Genomic DNA, 20547 nt, shown 5'->3' with positions numbered 1-20547 from the left:
CTACTGGTTTTCTTCCGCCTTGGGGTCCCGGCAGGAACACTCGTCGGTGTCACAGTCGGCGGCAAAGGGGGTGACCTGGGAAGCAAAGAGAAGGGGCGTGACCTCTTCTTCCTCCTCCTCTTCCTCCCTCTCCTCCTCCTCTTCCTTCTCCTCTCCTCCTCTTCCTCCCTCTCCTCCTCCTCTTCCTTCTCCTCTCCTCCTCTTCCTCCCTCTCCTCCTCCTCTTCCTTCTCCTCTCCTCCCCTTCCTCCCTCTCCTCTTCCTCTTCCTTCTCCTCTCCTCTTCCTCCCTCTCCTCCTCTTCCTCTTCTCTTCCTCCTCCTCTTCTTACTCTTCCTCCTCCTCCCTCTCCTCCTCTTCCTCTTCTCTTCCTCCTTCTCTTCCTCCTCCTCTTCCTCTTCCTCTCCTCTTCCTCCTCTTTTTCCTCCTCCTCTTGCTTCTCCTCCTCCTCTTCCTCCTCCTCCGCCCTCTCCTCCTCCTCCACTCCCTCCTCCTCTTCTTACTCTTCCTCCTCCTCCCTCTCCTCCTCTTCCTCTTCTCTTCCTCCTCCTCTTCCTCTCCTCTTCCTCCTCCTTTTCCTCCTCCTCTTCCTCCTTCTCCCTCCTCCTTCTTCCTTTCTTCTCTTCCACTCCCTCTTTCTCTTCCTCCCTCCCTCCTCTTCTTCCTCTGCCTTCCCCCTCTCCTCTTTCCCTCCTCTCTCCTTCCCCCGCTGTCTCTCCCCCATGCCAGAGGAGACTCTGCAGTGGCTGATTCTTCCCTCCTGCTGCTGATGCCACCAAGCCCCCCCCAACCCCCCCCCCCACATGGCCATAAGGAGCTTTGGAGACCAGGCATTTGGCAGACAGCGCCCTGCCCCTCTGGCACAGACCAGGCAGCAAGACAGAACAATCAGGGGCCAGAGCAATAGCACAGCGAGGAGGGTGTTGGCCTGGCATGCGACCGACCCAGGTTTGATTCCCGGCATCCCAGAGGGTCCCCCGAGCACCGCCAGGAGGGATTCCTGAGTGCAGAGCCAGGAGGAACCCCTGTGCATCGCCAAGTGTGATCCACTGTAGCACTGTCATCGTTGCTACACCGTTGTTCAGTGATTTACTCAAGCGGGCTCCAGTAATGTCTCCATTCGTCCCAGCCCTGAGATTTTATCAGCCTCTCCATACTCATCCTTCCCAACGCTGCCAAATTGGAGACTCCTTCAAGGTCAGGGGAACGAGACCCCTTATGGTGACTGTTTTTGGCAACAGAATAATTGAAAAACGGGCCTCTTGTACCCTTGCCTGCCGGAAGGGAAGGGCTGCGGGCTGGGGCGGGCATCCTGATGGGGCCCGGCCCTGGGTTCTCTGAAGGAGCTGACCACTGGCCGCTGGACAGCTGTCTTCGAGATGACCAGAGAGAGACCCCAACCAGGACCCTCCTGCTCCACAAGCTCCCGGGAATCTGGTTCGTCACCCGCCCCTCCCCCCTCCCCCATCGCCCCTCCCCCTGCCCTGCCCCCACCCGCGTCCCAACACCCCCTCACCATCTTGGAGGAGAGAGTCGAGGGGCAGCAGTCACCCCCGTCATAGTCACAGTACGCCCGGTTGTTGACTGTGTCACACCACCCGTCGGCCTGAAAGGGCTGGGAGTCGGAGGGCAGGAGGAGGGGTTGGCGGGTTACACTGATGTGGCTCATGCCATAGCGGCCTCACTCTGTTCCCCTGGTCACCCTCGTCCTCAGCCCCCTGGAGCTCGAGAGGGAAGACAGGGTGAGGAAGACCCCCAAAGAGCAGCACCCAGGGATGCAGCCGGCAATGGGGTCTGTGTGGGGACCAGGGAAAGATGATCTAGGTCCCATCATCGAGGGCGGGGGTGGGGTTGGGAGACTGAGTCACTGCGCCTGCACTTCTCTGTCCACAGTGCCCGCCAACACCACATTTCTTCGGTTTTCTTTCTTGTTTGTGGAGTTTTGGGTCCCACCCGGCGATGCTCGGGGCTGACTCCCGGCTCTGCACTCAGGAATCACTCCTGGCGGTGCTCGGGGGACCCTATGGAATACCGGGGATCGAACCCGGGTCGGCCGCGTGCAAGGCAAATGCCCTCCCCACTGTGTTATCACTCTGTCCCCCTAAAACATTTTAAGAGGAGATTCTTAGGGGCTGGAGCCATAGCACAGCGGGTCGGGCATTTGCCTTGCATGTGGTTGACCCGGGTTCGATCCCCGGTATTCCATAGGGTCCCCTGAACACTGTCAGGGGTAATTCCTGAGTCCCCCGACCCACCCTGAGACAAAATGTGAAGCCCAAGATACCCAGCTCAACATGGAGAGAGAGAGGCGGGGGGAGGGAGAGAGAGAGAAAGAGAGAGAGAGAGAGAGAGAGAGAGAGGGAGAGGGAGAAAGAGAGAAAGAAAGAGAGAAAGAAAGAGAGAGACAAGAGAAGGAGGGAGAGAGGGAGAGAGAGGGAGAGGTAGAGGGAGAAAGAGAGAGAGAGAGAGGGAGAGAGAGAGGTGGAAATATGTCCCCCCCCCCCACACACACACCAGAAATCCTGAACATTCCTGGGTTAGAACATGTTTGCTTTAGGGGTTGTTGTGGTTTCTCTGTTTTCTTCTCTTCTTTTTCTTTTCTCCCTCCTCTCCTCACCCCTGAACCCAGCCCCCCCCACCCACCCCACCCCCCACCACCACCACCATCCTTGGCAGCATCCAATGTTTGCAATATAAGAATAACAACAAAAACACAGGCTGCCCCAGTGTGAATCAGGAGACGACGTGCGGTGCCAAGAGCCAGGGCAGGGAAGGGGGAAAAATGGGAAAAAAAGAAAAAGAAAGAAAAACTGGGCTGCCAGTCGCTTCGGAGACAAAAATGCCACATGGATTGCCACGTGGCTGGCACCGTGGACAAGGACGTCTGCTGTGGACGAGGATCCCAGGAGCAGGCTGCCATGCACACACGTGTGCATGTGTGTGGGCGTGCGTGTTTGTGTGGATGTGTGTGTGCATGTGCATGTGTGCGCATGTGTGTGTGGACGTGTGTGCGTATTTGTGTGGGCATGTGTGTGCATGTGTGTGGGCGCATGTGTGTGTGGACGTGTGTGCATGTGTGTGCATGTGTTCATGTGTGTAGGTGTGTGTGCACGTGTGTGTGCGTGTGCATGTGGGTGCATGTGTGTGTGCACATGTGTGTGTGCATGTGTGGGTGTGGGTGTGGGCGTGTTTGCATGTTCATGTGGGCGTTTGTGCGTGTTTGTGTGGGCATGTATGTGTGTGTGCACATGTGTGTGGGTGCATGTGTGTGTGGACGTGTGCGTGTGTTTGTGTGTGCATGTGTGTAGGAGTGTGTGCATGTGTGTGTGCATGTGTGTGCGTGTGCATGTGGGTGCTTGTGTGTGTGCACATGTGCGTGCGTGCGTGTGCATGTGTGTGCATGTGTGGGCGTGTTCGCATGTTCGTGTGGGTGTGTGTGCATGTTTGTGTGGGCATGTATGTGCGTGTGTGCATGTGTGTGCATGTGTGTGGGGGGGGTGTTTGCAAGTTCGTGTGCACGCACGCGTGTGTGTGTGTGTGTGTATGTTGGCGCATGCATGTGCACGTTACAAGACCCTCCCCCCGGCTTTGCCCACTGCCGCCACCTCACGGGTCTGCAATGTGGCTGGCGGGGCTGGCCTCTCTCACCGTGAGTCAGATCTCAAGCCAAGTCCCTGCAAAGTATTCTAGAAGCTTCCCAGGCGCAGAGGGAAACAAGCTCGCCAGAAGCCGCCAGGGCCTTTGACTCACTTGAGTGTTCCCCGTGCCAAGCCCTCATGCCTGCGCTAGAGGAGGAAGGAAAACGATGCGGGTGCTGGAGTTGTAGAGGAGAGGCCGCGAGGGCGGGGAAGTGCTCCTGGGATGGCAGGGCCCGGGGGCCAGGGAGCAGAGGATGGTAAGGAAGGGGTTGGTGTTGCTTCTCCCCAAATCGGGCATTGAGGCCGACTTTTTAGGGCTCCTCAACCAGGTTCTTTTGTTTGGGGTTCCTCCTGGCTCTGCACTCAGGAATCACTCCTGGCGGTGCTTGGGGGACCCTATGGGATGCCGGGGATCGAACCCGGGTCGGCCGCATGCCAGGCAAATGCCCTTCCCGCTGTGCTATTGTTCCAGCCCGAACATCTTGTGTGCTATTTCTCCAAGCTAAAAGCCTCCTTCCTTCCTTCCTTCCTTCCTTCCTTCCTTCCTTCCTCCTTCCTTCCATCCTTTCTTCTCCTTCCTTCCTTCCATCCTTTCTTCTCCTTCCTTCCTTCCTTCCTTCCATCCTTTCTTCTCCTTCCTTCCTTCCTTCCTTCCTTCCTTCCATCCATTCATCCTTCCTTCCTTCCCTCCTTCCTTCCATCCTTCCATCCGTCCATTCATCCATCCATCCATCCTTCCTTCCTTCCGTCGATCCATCCATCCATCCTCCCTTCCTTCCATCCATCCTTCCATCTTTCTTTCCATCCATCCATCCATCCATCTATCCATCCATCTACCCTTCCTTCCTTCCTTCCATCCATCCTTCCATCTTTCCATCCATCCATCCACCCTTCCTTCCTTCCTCCTTCCTTCCTTCCTTCCTTCCTTCCTTCCTTCCTTCTCCTTCCTTCCTTCCTTCCTTCTCCTTCCTTCCTTCCTTCCTTCTCCTTCCTTCCTTCCTTCCTTCTCTCTCCTTCCTTCCTTCCTTCCTTCCTTCCCCTTCCTTCCTTCCTTCCTTCCTTCCTTCCTTCCTTCCTCCTTCCTTCCATCCTTTCTTCTCCTTCCTTCCTTCCTTCCTTCCTTCTTCCTTCCATCCTTTCTTCTCCTTCCTTCCTTCCTTCCTTCCTTCCATCCTTTCTTCTCCTTCCTTCCTTCCTTCCTTCCATCCATTCATCCTTCCTTCCTTCCCTCCTTCCTTCCATCCATCCATCCTCCCTTCCTTCCATCCATCCTTCCATCTTTCTTTCCATCCATCCATCCATCCATCTATCCATCCATCTACCCTTCCTTCCTTCCTTCCATCCATCCTCCCATCTTTCCATCCATCCACCCTTCCTTCCTTCCTTCCTCCTTCCTTCCTTCCTTCCCCTTCCTTCCTTCCTTCTCTCTCCTTCCTTCCTTCCTTCCTTCCTTCCTTTTCCTTCCTTCCTTCTCCTTCCTTCCTTCCTTCCTTCCTTCCTTCCTTCTCCTTCCTTCCTTCCTTCCTTCCTTCTCCTTCCTTCCTTCCTTCCTTCTCTCTCCTTCCTTCCTTCCCCTTCCTTCCTTCCTTCCTTCCTTCCTTCCTTCCTTCCTCCTTCCTTCCATCCTTTCTTCTCCTTCCTTCCTTCTTTCCATCCTTTCTTCTCCTTCCTTCCTTCCATCCTTCCATCCATCCATTCATCCATCCATCCTTCCTTCCTTCCGTCGATCCATCCATCCATCCATCCTCCCTTCTTTCCATCCATCCTTCCATCTTTCCATCCATCCATCCATCCACCCTTCCTTCCTTCCTTCCTTCCTCCTTCCTTCCTTCCTTCCTTCCTTCCTTCTTTCCTTCCTTCCTTCCTTCCTTCCTTCCTTCCTTCTTCCCTCTTTGTATTTGGGTCTCACCTGGCGATGCTCAGGGGCTCCTCCTGGCTCTGCACTCAGGAATCACTCCTGGCAGTGCTCGGGGGACCCTATGGGATGCTGGGGATCGAACCCAGGTCAGCCGCATGCCAGGCCAACGCCCTCCCCGCTGTGCTATCGCTCCAGCCCCCGCACATCTAAGGATTTTATGGATAGATAAAATGCAATCTGTACTCACCAGCAACTAGGACAGTATATTGATATATTTTAAGACCCAATAGCTTTGGGGTCAGCCCTCACCAAATGAGTCAGGCGCAGTCAGACAACCATGCTTATTTCTGACTTGTAACTTTCTTTGTCTGTTTGTTTTGCTAACTCCTTTAAAATAGACTTTAGGGGCTGGAGCCATAGCACAGCGGGTACGGCATTTGCCTTGCACACAGCCAGCCCGGGTTCAATCCCTGGCATCCCATAGGGTCCCCTGAGTACCGCCAGGAGTGATTCCTGAGTGCAGAACCAGGAGTGACCTCTGTGCATCACCGGGTGTGACCCAAAAATCCAAATAAACTAATTAATTAATTAAATAGACTTTAGCCATAGTCTAGCAGGGAGGGGACTTGCCTAGCATGCGGCCGGCCCAGGTTCGATCCCTGGCATCCCATAGGGTGCCCTGAGCACTGCCAGGAGTGATTCCTGAGTGCAGAGCCAGGAGTCAGCCCTGAGCATCGCCGGGTGGGACCCCCAAAAAAGCAAAAAATTTTTTAAAAAAACGAGAGTATTCCTATAAGCTCTAAGTTGGGGTATTCATCTGAAGAGCTGGAACTGGAAATGTGGTTGGCGGGGTTGGGTAGAGAGGGATTCGGGGGGGAACTGCTTTTTTGCTTAGAAAGATCCACACTCCTGGTTGCCAAACACAGTTCTCACCTCGCAGGATGGGATGCAATGGACCTGTAACGGGTCTGGGAACCACCGACGCAGCCCTGTGCACACGATACTCTGAAAGTAGAAAGGTAAAGGTAAGGTAAAGGCCCTCCCGTTGATCGTCGATTTGCTCGAGCGGGCCCAGTAACGTCTCCATTGGAGACTTTGTTGTTACTGTGTCTGGCATATCGAATACTCTCGGTAGCTTGCCGGGCTCTCCGAGAGGGGCGGAGAAATCGAACTCGGCTCGGCCATGTTGGCCGCTTGTAAGGCGAACACCCTACCGCTGTGCTATCGCTCCAGCCCTTCTGAAAGTAGAAAAGGCCAAAAATCACCAGCAGCAGCTCACAGAAACACCCGTCCCCAGCCCAGTTCCCTCCTGGGGCAGTGAAGCCCAGTGGGCAGCGCCCATCGCCAGCTTTCTCCACAGAACTGCCCACCCCACACATCGGAAATGTTCTGGGGAGGGAGCTTCCATCTTCTCTCATGCCCCCTGCCCCTATAGATTTGCACTTACAGCAATTGCAGATATCCAGGGTGGAGAGGCCTAACTCTAAAACATATAGCACTGTATTACTAGCCTTTGGTTGTTCATCAATTTTCTCGAGTGAGACTTATTGTGACTGTGTTTGGCATTTTGAATACACCACGGGGAGCTTGCCAGGCTCTGCCATGCAGGCGGGATACTCTCGGGAGCTTGCCGGGCTCTCCGAGAGGGGCGGAGGAATCGAACCCAGGTCAGCCACGTGCAAGGCCAACGCCCTACCCGCTGTGCTATCGCTCCAGCCCTAAAAAAAAAAATTATAATAAAATTAAAAAGAAATTGTCGCGATGCCTCTCCAGGGCGATCAGGCGTAATACTGGCTCCCGGTGACTTGAGATGTGTGCTGACGCACTAAGACAGGACTTGGGTCATGCGGGAACCATAGTGGGTTTTCTCCTGGAGCTGGAGAAACAGCCGGGTTGGAAGTGGGTCTCCATGGTTCTGCCACACAGCGGCGACTGGACCGGCCCCTCCAAGGAAGAGGGCCCCAGGTGCAGGCTGGGATTTCTGACTGGTGCCAAGTAGCTCTTCCTCGTGGCCAGAAGTGACAAGTGGGACTCAGGGAACCAGAAGTGTGTGGGGGGTTGGAGCGATAGCACAGCGGGGAGGGCATTTGCCTTGCACGTAGCCGACCTGGGTTCAATTCCCAGCATCCCATAGGGTCCCCTGAGCCTCGCCAGGAGTAATTCCTAAGTGCAGAGACAGGAGTAACTGCTGTGCAATGCTGGGTGTGACCCAAAAAGCAAAAAAAAAAAAAGTGTGTGTAGGGAGCACCAAATAAAGGGTGTTGGGAGGACTCTCCCAGGATGGGAGAAGCATGCTGAAAGTAGACTATAAACATGATTGCCACTCATTCAATGCCTCTCTTGCAAACCACAGAACCCAATAGGAGAGAGAGAGAGAACAAAAGGGAATGCCTTGCCACAAAGGCAGGGGGAGATGAGGGGGAAGGGGGGGATGGGGCGTGGGAGGGATACTGGGACCCGTGGTGGTGGAAAATGGGCACTGGTGGAGGGATGGGTACTTGATCATTGTATAACTGAAACCCAAGCACAAAAATGTGTAAGTCTATAAGTGTACCTCGTGGTGTTTCACACACACAAAAAAAAGTGTGTGCGTTGTTAGAAAAGATGAAGTCATGAAATTTATGTACAAGTGGTACAACATGGAAAGTATCATGCTAAACGAAATGAGTCAGAAAGAGAGGGATAGACATAGAAAGATTGCATTCATCTGGGGGATATAAAGTAACAAAGTATGAGATTAATACCCAAGAATAGCTGAGATCAGCACCAGGAGGATTACTCCATAACTTAGAGGCCAGCCGGGTATTCTAGGGGAAAGGGCAGCTCAGACAGAGAAGGGAGCACCAAATAAAGGGTGTTTGGAGGATCCTCCCAGGAGGGAAGATGCATGTTGAAAGTAGACTATGGACTGAACATGTTTGCCACTCAAAGCCTCTTTTGCAGACCACAACACCCAAAAGGAGAGAGAGAGCACAAGGGATCGCCCTGCCACAGAGGCAGGGGGGGATGGGAGGGATGGGGGTGGGAGGGATATTATCCATGGTGGTGGAAAATGGGCACTGGTGGAGGGATGGGTATTTGATCATTGTATAATCTAAACCCAAGCACAAAAATTGTAAATCTACAACTGTACCTCATGGTGTTTAAAAAAAAAATTTCGGAATTTCAAAATCACGTGGCCCTACTGCAGCCACGCGACATCATATGTTATTCATAACCAGCAATAGAACACAAATTGTCTACTGCTGCCTTTTCAGCAGATCTGAGTGTTGGGGTAAAATCTCAAATAATAATGGTGGGTCTGGTGTCGAAATATTGAATGTGACCAAAGTAGAGAGAGAGTAATGTGGAAATCATCTGCCCCACAGGTAGGGGGAGGGTGTGGGATGGGGGTATGCTGGGGTTATTGGGGGTGGAGAATGGGCACTGGTGAAGGTACGGGTGTTTCATTGTATGACCGAGACTTAGACCCGAAAGCTTTGTAACTGCTCTCACGGTGATTCAATAAATAAAATTATATAAAAAAAAAGTGTGTGTGTGTGTGTGTGTGTGTGTGTGTGTGTGTGTGTGCATGCGGGCGGGCGCGTTGAGGTAGGGATGGGTGTGTCACGTGATACTCATGTTGAGAACTCAAGGCCATATTTCAGGTGGGAACATGAGGGACCATTTTGCCCCGAAGGCCAGGTCTAGATGCCTAGTTAAGCTTTGCGTCACCATTTCTCCCTTCAAATAAGGCCCGACCCCTGTGGGGTGGTTTGCTTCTTCCATGCCTCTCGAGTCCAACCCTCTGAAACGCAGGGGGCAGGGGTGGTGGCTGGTGAGAACCCCTGTCTCGTGGACTCATGAGCGATGTCCCTCTTCTCACCTGGATGAGGATGGGCTCCATCCAGTGCTCCAGGGTGTCAACTGTGACATTGCCGGGGAGGACGACGGGGTCGTTGCGGGGGGAGATGCAGGTCGGAAGGCACTCTGTCCCTGAGGAGACAGAAACGGATGGTGGAGGTGTGACTTCCGGGGCCAACCGCTCTGCTTGCCTCGGTAAGGTGCCTGGGTCGGGCCACTTCGCCTCGGTAGGGTGCCCGGGTCGGGCCACCCAGCCACTGTGCTCCCAGGCATGACCTCTCCTCAGGAGACTCTGCACCGATGGGGAAGAGGTTTCCGTGAGGACACCGCAAAACTTGGCATTAACCTGCTCAAGTCGCTCTGTGCTGGATCGTTTCTATCAGTGAACCTGGAAGATGCTGATGGGCCTAGGGAAGCCCTTGTCACTCCCCTAACCCCCCTGGTGACTGTCCCTGAAAAAGATCATCACCACCGAGACGTGTCCAGGAGATCCCGGTGAGGCCCACCCATAGCCAAAGTCGCTCTATGGAGACCCTTGTCTTGATTTGTGAGAGAAGATGGAGTCAGGCCCGGGCAGGGGCAGGGCTTGGTGGCAGAGCGCAGGCATCTGAGAGGGAAGCCCTGTGTTCCCTCAGCCCTTCCTGGCCACAGTCTCCTGGATTTCTGGGGAACCCTGGCCTCATCCCTTGCCTTCTGTCTATACTGAAGCATCCCTATCCGGGTCACATAAATCTTTCTTTTTTTTAAGAGAAGCAAGATAGTTTTATTTATTTTATTTACGGCCGTGTAATCCCATCAACAGCCAAGACCCAGAGACTATAAAACCCAGCTCCCGGAAGCACGCAGCCGCATTTGCAGCCGTGCGACATCTTATTATCTAGTTCTTACTCTGGAGAACCTGGCAGGCTACCAAAAGTATCCTGCCCACACGGCAGAGTCTGGCAAACTCCCCGTGGTGTATTCAATATGCCAAAAACCAGTAGCGATGATGGGTCTCATTCTCCTGACCCTGAAAGAGCCTGGAATGTGGAACTTTCTAAGATCTCAGGGCTAGGACGAAGGAGACGTTACTGGTGCCTGCTCGAGGAAACTAATGAATAACAGGATGACAGTGACACAGTGATTTTATTTAGTTGGAAGTGGTAGCCATGGCCATGCTTAAGACCACTCTCTCTACATGCTCAAACGAGCCTCATGCATGAAGGAACCGGCAGAGGAACCCAGGTGTGCGGAACCCGGGGCTGAGATCTCCAAGCTGCTCAGATCGGGACTGGGCCTCCTCACCCAGATCCCCCATTTTCCAGTAGCTAGATAATTACACCCACCAATTGCCGTGTAATCCCACTAATAGTCAAGATCCAGAGACTATAAAACCAAGCTCCTGGAAGATCTCTTGTTGTCTAATTTTCGCTCTCAGAGAACCCGGCAGGCTACCGAAAGTATCCTGCCTGCATATATGCCAGACTGGGAACACCTCTAAATGTGATTAAAGGCTGCCCCAGAAGCCTCCATACCTCTCGGAGAGCCTGGCAAGCTTCCCGTGGCATACTTGATATGCCAAACACAGTGACAATGATGGTCCTCATTCCCCTGACCCTGAAAGAGCCCCCAATATGCCATCTGGCTACACTAGCATGTGACAGGGATGAAAGGAGATGTTACTGGTGCCCACTCGAGCAAATCATGAACAACGGGAGGACAGTGACAGTGACTTGGAAGCGGGAGAGGAGGGATGGGGAGAGAGAGAGAGAAAGACAGAGAGAGGGAAAGAGGGGAGAGAGAGAGAGAGGAGAGAGGGAGGCAGAGAGAGAGGGAGGGAGGGAGGGAGGAAGGAGAGACAGGGAGAGAGGGAGAAAGATAGGAGAGAGGGAGAGAGAGGGAGAGAGGGAGGCAGAGAGAGGGAAGGAGGGAGAGAGATGGAGAGAGGAAGAGATAGAAGGAGGGAGACAAGGTGGAGAGAGAAAAAGAAAACACAGCTTCTCCAGATGGAAAAAGAAAAGCTTGACAGGGACCTTTTGAGGTCACGTGTCAGAGAAAAACCCAATGGGATGAAAGGGGAATGAAAAGGAGGTTTGGGGGTCTGAGCCGGTGGGCTGGGAACTAAAACCACCTTTCTCAGTACAACTCAACACCACGGTGTGGAACAATCAAATCTCTTCCTAGAAGACCGGCTGGTGAATACATAGACAATGGAAAGGTCTAGAAAGGCACTGGCCATTGGTCACTGGGACCTAAGGTGCGCCACCCGCTTCCCTGCAAAAAAAAAAAAAAAGCACTGTAGCACTGCCCTCCCATTGTTCATCGATTTGCTCGAGCGGGCCCAGTAACGTCTCCATGGTGAGACTTGTTGTTACTGTGTTTGGCATATCGAATACCCCATGGGAAGCTTGCCAGGCTCTGCCGTGCGGGCGGGATACTCTCGGTAGCTTGCCAGGCTCTCTGAGAGGGATGGAGGAATCGAACCTGGGTCGGCCGCGTACAAGGCCAACGCCCTCCCCACTGTGCTAAAAATAAATAAGTAAGTCTCATGATGGGACAATTCCACATCCCACTGCACACTTACCAATCCCATGCCCCTGTGCACATTCGTATTGAACCTCATTCAGCAGCTGGCGGGGAGGCGGGCACCGCCCCTGTAGGTTCCCACAGAGCTCGAACTCCGCTGACCAGTTGCCCTCCTTGGTGCAGAGGACAGGAGGCTGGAAGATCAAGTGTTCTCCTAAGGTCAAGCTCACGCACGGTACAGACTGACATCATCATCACGTCCCCACTTACTCCCCCATTCCAAGGCTCTTCTTATTTTTTTGAATCACACCCGGCGATGCACAGGGCTGACTCCTGGCTCGTGCACTCAGGAATCACTCCTGGCGGTGCTCGGGGGACCCTATGGGATGCTGGGAATCGAACTCGGATGGGCCACGTTCAAGGCAAACGCCCTACCCACGGTGCTATCGCTCCAACCCCCCACCCCAGCCTCTTCTGAATGCCCCAACTGTACCCCACCAGTGGCCCTGCTTGGACCCCCAACCCAAGGAAGGCCCCCTCCCTGCCTTTGGGGGCTTCACCCCTGCATGGGTAGGGCACATCCATGCATGGGTCTCTCCCGAGCAGAGCACGTCCAGATGCAAAACAGTGGCCCAAGGCGATGGTCTTACCCTTGCACCATCCTCTGGGCATGTGACGGTGCATTGGCTTCCCAGCTTGAAGCCATCGGTGCATGTGTACATGCCCTGCAGGACAGGCGACGGGGGCGCGCAGACCACGGGGACGCAGCTGGCCTTCTCCCAGGAGCCACTGTCCAGGCACCGGACCTTCAGGATGGTGCTGATGACCCCGGGCAGGAGAACAGTCCATCAGGCTTTGATGTACATCAGGTCCATGGGGCCTTGACTTACCATCAATGAGGATTTGTGCCCAGGAGTGAGCACTGGTGGGTTTCTGGGATGGGGCCCATTATGCCCATTTTCCCTGGTTCCCGAGAGTTGGAGGGCAAGAGAGTGACGCCAGGAGCATCACTGGGGACACAGTTCCAGCTCCGGTTTGGAAAAAAATCACAACCAAGAGCCATTCTATGACGCACTTCCGGCTGCCCTCCGCCCCCTGGATTTCTGCACAGCATCTCATTGGTCACTTGCTCAAGGCCAAGACAGCAGCCGCTCTCTCATTGGCTGGCTGATGATGCCTGTCAAGCCCTACTTCCGACTCTGAGCTGGAAGGGCGTGTCATTGTCTGGTCTGGTCCCTTTTCCCCATCCTCTCAAAGAGGCTCATTCAGGCCAGAGCTCAGAGCATCCTGGATTTCTCCGACTTCTGGGAAATTTGGTTTCCAGGGAGATCAGTCAAAAGGGGCTCTAAGTAGCCTGTGAGGGGCTTCAGGCATCCCATAATGCCTCTACTTTGCTTTGGGTGATGTTGATATCTAAGTGTTTTATAAGTGGTTAGTTCATTTTAAAAAAATGGGGATGGTTGTTGGAATTCTGTATGATGAGACACAATCATGAATGGCTTGTAATGCTCTAAAAAATAATAAAAATATTTTGGGGGCTGGAGCAATAGCACAGCGGGTTGGGCGTTTGCCTTTCACGTGGCCGACCCGGGTTCGGTTCCTAGCATCCCATATGGTCCCCCTCCAGGAGTAACTCCTGAGTGCAGAGCCAGGAGTAACCCCTGTGCATCGCCAGGTGTGACCCAAAACGCAAATAATAATAAAAATAATAATAAAAATTTAAAAAATGGGTTTATGCTCTTTCACGTAACTGCATGAACCAAGAGGCACTTGGAAGTTTCTCAGTGCCTGGGCTGGTCTGGCAAAGGTGACATTGGATGCAAGGCCAGCGTTTCCAATGTAGCGTTGATGCCTCCTGGCTTTGCACTCAGGAATTACCCCTGGCGGTGCTCAGGGGACCCTATGGGATGCTGGGAATCAAACCCAGGTCGGCTGTGTGCAAGGCCCTCCCCGCTGTGCTATCGCTCCAGCCCCTCTTAATTCTCTTAACACTTGTGATTCCTCTGTTCTCTCTACTTCCATGAATGATGCAGTTTTACCCTGATGCTCAAATCTGAAACATAAGAAATGCCTCCCTGGGTTCTTTCCCTCTCTGGCCTGTTTCCCCAAGTTCCTACTGGGGCCTATTTAATCCATCCATGAGTGTTTGACTCCTTCCTTGTTCTAGAACCTGCCCTGGACCTCTTCTCTCTTTCCCCTATCAAAAAACACAAGAACCCATCTTTCACTTAATACCAGGGCCCCTGGGCACCCCATTTTTTCTCCAGATCCCTTCCCACCTATGGGCAACCCCCAGCCAATGAGAACTCTTATAAAAAAAACCAAGGTGCTCATTGGATGGCGGCACTTCCGGCCTCTTGAGCACTGGCCTCCTGAGGCCTGAACCAAAGGAAAAACGGTCCCAACTTCTCCCATGGACCTATAATGTCCTGCCTGACCCTCTCCATGAGCTCCTGCCATAGCACCCGGGTCCTGCTTTTTGGGTCCCACCCGGCGATGCTCAAGGGTTCCTCCTGGCTCTGCACTCAGGAATTACTCCTGGCAGTGCTCGGGGGACCATATGGGATGCTGGGAATCGAACCCAGGTCGGCCACGTGCAAGGCAAATGCCCTCCCCGCTGTGCTATCGCTCCAGCCCCCCTGCTCACCTTCTTTCATATTGTCTGCACAGGACTTAGCATCCTGGGCACCACCAAGCTCTTCTGGCCAGTGGGTGCTGTTCCCTCTCTTTTCTTGCTGCCCTTCTCCTGATCCACAGCTTCCTTCTCAGCCTCTCCAAATATCTCCCGGGCCACTCTTGTGTCGCCCCTCAAATGTGCGTGTTTCATAAACGGACACACGGGACCTCTTTCACAGAATGCACAATGTCGATATTGTCACTGTTCTGTGTGACCAAAGAGTCTCTCTTATGTGTTGCTTGCTCCCATGCCCCAACTGGAATTTAAGCTGGGTGATATGGTCTTAACCTATGGTCTTTTTTTTTTTTTAATTATATTGGGCTGGAGCGATAGCACAGCAGGTAGGGCGTTTGCCTTGCACGCGGCCAACATGTCCGACCCGAGTTCGATTCCTCCGCCCCTCTCGGAGAGCCCGGCAAGCTACCGAGAGTATTCGATATGCCAGACACAGTAACAACAAAGTCTCCAATGGAGACGTTACTGGGCCCGCTCGAGCAAATCGATGATCAACGGGAGGGCCTTTTATTATTGGGTCACACCAGGCGATGCACAGGGGTGACTCCTGGCTGCTCTGCACTCAGAAATCACTCCTGGCGGTGCTATGGGATGCTGGGATTTGAACCCGGGTTGGCCATGTGCAAGGCAAATGCCCTACCCTCTATGCTATCGCTCCAGCCCCAACCTGTGGTCTTAATGACTGTTATTTGCACAAAAGCCTGGCACCTACGAGCACCAGGGAACTTGGGTTCCATGAAGGCTGTCTCTTTTATGGTTGGGGTGAGGAAGGTCTCAGAGAAAATTAAGGAATTGGGGGGGCGGGGGAGAGAGAGAAGCAAAGACAGCACCTTGCAGGCTCATAAAGCAGCCAGAAGAAGCTAGACCTAGGTTTTGGTTACAGAATTCCTGGAATTAAGCACAGATGCCTGGAATTGGGTCATGATTTCCCCGAAGTGAGATACCCATGGTGAGGTCAGCTAAGGGTTACCAATCAGATGTAGGTAGGAAAGCTGCCCTGATATAACCCTTATGTAACTTTTTTTTTTTTGCTTTTTGGGTCACACTCGGCGATGCACAGGCATTACTCCTGGCTCACGCACTCAGGAATTACTCCTGGCAGTGCTCGGGGGACCCTATGGGATGCTGGGAATCAAACCTGGGTGGGCTGGTACAAGGCAAACGCCTTACCCACTGTGCTATCGCCCCGGCCCTTTATGTAACTTTTATGCAACCCTTATGCAACTCCAACTAAACCAGCCAGCTAAGTATAAGTAATGGAAAAACCCTCAGATTCCCGCCAAAAGGGTGGTCCACAGGAAGTCCCTGTTATATAATGCTATGGCATAAAAGCCCCTCATTTCTGATACTTGGGGCCGCTCATTCCAAGAAGGCTGCCACTGTGTTGGTGAGTCGAATGAGGGTCCCAGCTGAGCTAGCCAATAAAGACCCTTTGCTTATTGCATCACAACTTGTCTTCCTGTGATTCCTCTGGGGAGATCTCAGCCCGGTTTAACACTGCCATGATTGAGAATGTTCCAGAACATAGCTGGGTTCCAGCGGCTGGCGGGATGTGAGGGAGCTTCTGGCACTTGGAAAGGGAGTTTGGGGGTCGAGACACAACCCAGCCAGGCTGGGGGAGTACAAGTACCCACCCAGGAAGTCATGTCCTCAGAGTCCTGTGACTGAGCTGATCATGGGGTGTCTGTGCAGGTCACAGACATACCAACTCACAAATGACCCAGGAACCCCGGCCGTCGCCTCAGGGCCACCAGCTGGAGTCTCCAAATAAGGAGTGAGGCCACTCACCTTCTGGCAGCACCAGAGGTGGTCCCTGGCACGTAGTATCCGGGCTGGCACTCATACCCGCACACGGAGCCCACGTCCTGCGGGCAGTGGGGCAGGAGCGGGCGGGCGTGAGGGAGGGCAGGGGGTGCGTCACACGTCACCTTGCAGTAGGCTTCGGGGAGCGACCAGAGGCCATCCTCAAGGCACGTCAGCCACGGGTCCGGGCCTGGTAAGGGACAGAAAAGTGTGAGGTGGGTCTGGAGTGACAGCACAGTGGGGAGGGCGTTAGCCTGGCACATGGCCAGCCCGGGTTCGATCCCCTGCATCCCATAGGGTCCCCCGGGCACCACCTGGAGTGAATCCTGAGTGCATGAGCCAGGAGGAACCTCTGAGCATGTAAAAACCAGGAGCCCCCACCTCCCACACATGGTTATGGTCATGGTCCTCCTGTTGTTCATCGATTTGCTCAAGCGGGTCCAGTAACATTGTGAGACTTGTTACTGCGTTTGGCATAATGAATACATCATGGGGAGCTTGCCAGGCTTTGCTGAGCGGGCGAGATACTCTCAGTAGCTTGCCAGGCTCTCCAAGAGGGGCAGAGGAATCAAACCTGGCTCGGCCGGGCCAGCTGTGCGCAAGGCAAACGCCCTACACACACCAAAATAAAAATGTGAGGTGCTCAGACAGGCTGGAAATAAGGTCAAAGGGGAGAGGCGCTGTCTCAGACCCCCCACCCCCGCTCTTATCCAGGAGTTGTCCAGGGTTCGGGTCATCCCCCGACGACCCCGCTACCCAAACCTTTCAATGTTGTGGAAGGCTCAGAAATGTGCATTTGGAACCAGTCTTGGGTTTTGGGGGGTTATTCCTAGTTTTTACATCCAAGTCTTGAGAAGAGGCAGAAGGCAACAAGGGTGGTGGGTGGGTGGAGTTGGGGGTCTTGTTAAAGCTGGTGCCACCCTCCTCTTCATCTCTTACTAACAGAAAGGCCAGACAGGGACACGACATGTCACTGGAAGATGCAGCTTCTTGCCTATGGGCTGGGGGCATAGAACGCCTTGGACAAGTCTAAGCTTTTAATTAAAAACTAGGGACCAGGGGCCGGAGTAATAGCACAGTGGGGAGGGGGTTTGCTTTGCATGTGGTAGACCTGAATTCAATCCCTGATATCCTATAGGGTCCCCAAATGATTTCTGAGTATCACCAGCTGTGACCCCCAAAATCCAAAAAGAATAGCATGGCACTGTAGCACTGTCCTCCCGTTGTTCATCGATTTGCTCGAGCGGGCACCAGTAACGTCTCCATGGTGAGACTTGTTGTGACTATTTTTGGCATCTCCAAGATGCCACGGGGAGCTTGCCAGGCTCTGCCGTGCGGGCGGGATACTCTCGGTAGCTTACAGGGCTCTCTGAGAGGGATGGAGGAATCGAACCCGGGTTGGCCAGGTCGGCCGCATGCAAGGCAAACACCCTACCTGCTGGGCTATTGCTCTAGTCCCCATCTGCCTGACAACCTTTAAGTCTTTCCTCCAGACTTATAGTGCAAGATTTGTGAGCGTTTCGGTCTGTTACCTGTTGATGGTTCTAACCAGCACTGGAGGCCACTCTGCGCCACCGCCCCCTGTCCCCTTTGACCCCGCCCTCCACCACCCGCATCCTCAGCCTGCCACCAGATCCTACCTTGGAGCTTGGCTGGGGCCACACAGGCCACGAGACAGCGTTTCTGGTAGCCCGTGCCATCGGCACAGGAGAAGGTGGCATGGGCGACCAGGGACGGGTCCGGGAGGCCACAGTCCAGGGCCTTGCAGCGTACGGCTCGGTCCCAGTGGCCGGCGGAGCATGTCAGCACGACATCTCTCTGCACACAGAAACCAGTCGAGCTCACTCCGGGAAAGATCGCCCACTTCTTCTTCTTCTTCTTTTTTTTTTTTGCTTTTTTTGGGGGGTCACCCAGCAATGCATGTGGGTGACTCCTGGCTCTGCACTCAGGAATCACTCCTGGCAGTGCTCGGGGGACCCTACGGGATGCCGGGGATCAAACCCGGGTTGGCCGCGTGCCAGGCTAATGCCCTCCCTGCTAGACTATCGGTCTGGACTGTAAATACTGCACATTTTTACCAAGCCAAGCTCCTTGTAGCGCCTCCAAACTTTCCAGTTTTCCTGTTGAATGACTCGAGAACACCTTCCTGGCCCCAACCCCACCAGGGAAAGAGCTTGAGGGTCCTTCCCGCCCCAGGACCTTGGTCTCCAGAACCCGGATTTCCAACTCACCTGGATGGGCTTGAGGAAGCCTTTGGCGCCCCACAGGGCGAAGCCCTTCTGACAGGTGATGGCGCATGTCATGTGACCCGGGCCCCCTGAGGTACAGTTCACGGCCTCAGCGTGATCCAGTAACAGCGGGACACAGCTAGGGGTGGACATGGAAAGGGTTACGTTTGATGGATGAGGAACCAAAGACCAACACCAAATGCCACGACTTCACCACTCACTTGAGGACTTTGTGTGGGCTGAGTTCGGGCAAACAGGTTTCCACAGAACCACCACTAAAATCCTTGTCTCGGACAGACATAAAATGATTGGACTCGGGGGCTGGAGCGATAGCACAGCAGGGAGGGCATTTGCCTTGCACACAGCCAGCCCGGGTTCGATTCCCAGAAATTCCATAAGGTCCCCTGAACACCGCCAGGGGTAATTTCTGAGTGCAAAGCCAGCAATCACCCCTGTGCATCGCCGGGTGTGACCCAAAAAGAAAAAAAAATGATTGGACTCATTTGTGGGATATGAAAAAAAATTATAGTAAGAGACCAATACCCAAGGATAGTAGAAACATGGTCCATGGTTGGAAGCCGGCCTCAAGTGCTGGGGGAGAGGGCAGCTAGGATAGAGAAGAGACCACCATGACAAAGATGGTTGGAAATGATCACTCTGGGTAAGAACTGCGTGCTGAAAGGAGGTATCACTGTATCACTGTAATCCCATTGATTATCGATTGACTCGAGCGGGTGCCAGGAACGTGTCCATTCGTCCCAGCCCTGAGATTTTAGCAGCCTCTCCATACTCGTCTTTCCCAATGCTGCCGTATTGGAAGCTCTTTCAGGATCAAGGGAATGAGACCCATTATGGTTACTGTGTTTGGCATATTGAATACGCCACGGGGAGCTTGCCAGGGTCTGCCATGTGGGCGGGATACTCTCCGTAGCTTGCTGGGCTCTCCAAGAGGTATATATTTATATATATTTATTTGGAGCAATACCACAGCGGTAGGGCATTTGCCTTGCACACAGCCAGCCCGGCAGAGCCGGGTTTGATTCCTCCGCCCCTCTAGGAGAGCCTGGCAAGCAATCGAATTCCATGACGCATATATTCAATATGCCAAACACAGTAACAACAAGTCTCAAAATGGGACGTGACTGGACCCGCTCGAGCACATCGATGAACCACGAGAGGACAGTGTTTGTTTTGTTTTATAAATATATATATATATATATATTTTAAAATAGTAAGGCCCTCCCGTTGATCGTCGATTTGCTCGAGCGGGCCCAGTAACGTCTCCATTGGAGACTTTGTTGTTACTGTGTCTGGCATATCAGATACTCTCGGTAGCTTGCCGGGCTCTCCGAGAGGGGCGGAGGAATCGAACTCGGGTCGGCCATGTTAAAATATTATATATATTTCCCTCTATAATTTGTAGCCTACTGTCTGAACCCCATCAAATATGGTGTGGCAATTATGGAAAAATGGGTAGGGGGTGTCTTATGATGGGTCGTACAGCCATGAAAGCGACCGCGGTCTAGGAATATGACAAAATGATAAGCTCTCAGTATCTGTATTGCAAACTATAATGCCCAAAAGGAGAGAGATACAGAGGCAGAGAGAGACAGAGAGAGAAAGAGAGAAGAAAAGTGACTACCCTAGGGGCAGATTGGGGCGGTGGGGGTTGCAAGAGGGAAAATGCGAATATTGGTGGGGGGAGATGTACACTGAACATTTAGGGATGGGTGTCACACCGGGTAAGGCGTTTGCCTTGCACATGGCTGACCCGGGTTTGATTCCTCTGTCCCTCTCGTAGAGCCCAGCAAGCCACTGAGAGTATCCTGCCCGCATGGCAGAGCCTGGCAAGCTCCCCATGACCTATTCGAGATGCCAAACACAGTAAGAACAAGTCTTACAATGGAGACGTTACTGGTGCCTGCTGGAGCAAATCGATGAACAATGGGAGGACGGTGCTACAGTGCTACAGATGGGACATT

General features: G+C 53.4%; 1 protein-coding gene across 1 annotated transcript in view; it reads right to left on the bottom strand.

Moving 5' to 3' along the window:
• Positions 1-20547, bottom strand: part of PAPPA2 (pappalysin 2) — an 87539-nt gene continuing 66992 nt past the window's right edge. The window contains exons 14-22 of the mRNA XM_056130167.1: positions 18569-18704; positions 17978-18155; positions 16323-16527; positions 12493-12661; positions 11901-12036; positions 9360-9469; positions 6428-6499; positions 1515-1613; positions 1-75 (exon numbers count right to left, since the gene is read on the bottom strand). Coding sequence (XP_055986142.1) covers positions 1-75; positions 1515-1613; positions 6428-6499; positions 9360-9469; positions 11901-12036; positions 12493-12661; positions 16323-16527; positions 17978-18155; positions 18569-18704 — 1180 coding nt within the window. The remainder of the gene's footprint in view (positions 76-1514; positions 1614-6427; positions 6500-9359; positions 9470-11900; positions 12037-12492; positions 12662-16322; positions 16528-17977; positions 18156-18568; positions 18705-20547) is intronic.

This window comes from Sorex fumeus, unplaced genomic scaffold (genome assembly GCF_029834395.1).
Source record: "Sorex fumeus unplaced genomic scaffold, SorFum_2.1 ptg000074l, whole genome shotgun sequence".
Taxonomy (NCBI): domain Eukaryota; kingdom Metazoa; phylum Chordata; class Mammalia; order Eulipotyphla; family Soricidae; genus Sorex; species Sorex fumeus.
The sequence above is the reverse complement of the archived record's forward strand: the minus strand, read 5'-3'. Positions and strand labels throughout refer to the sequence as shown.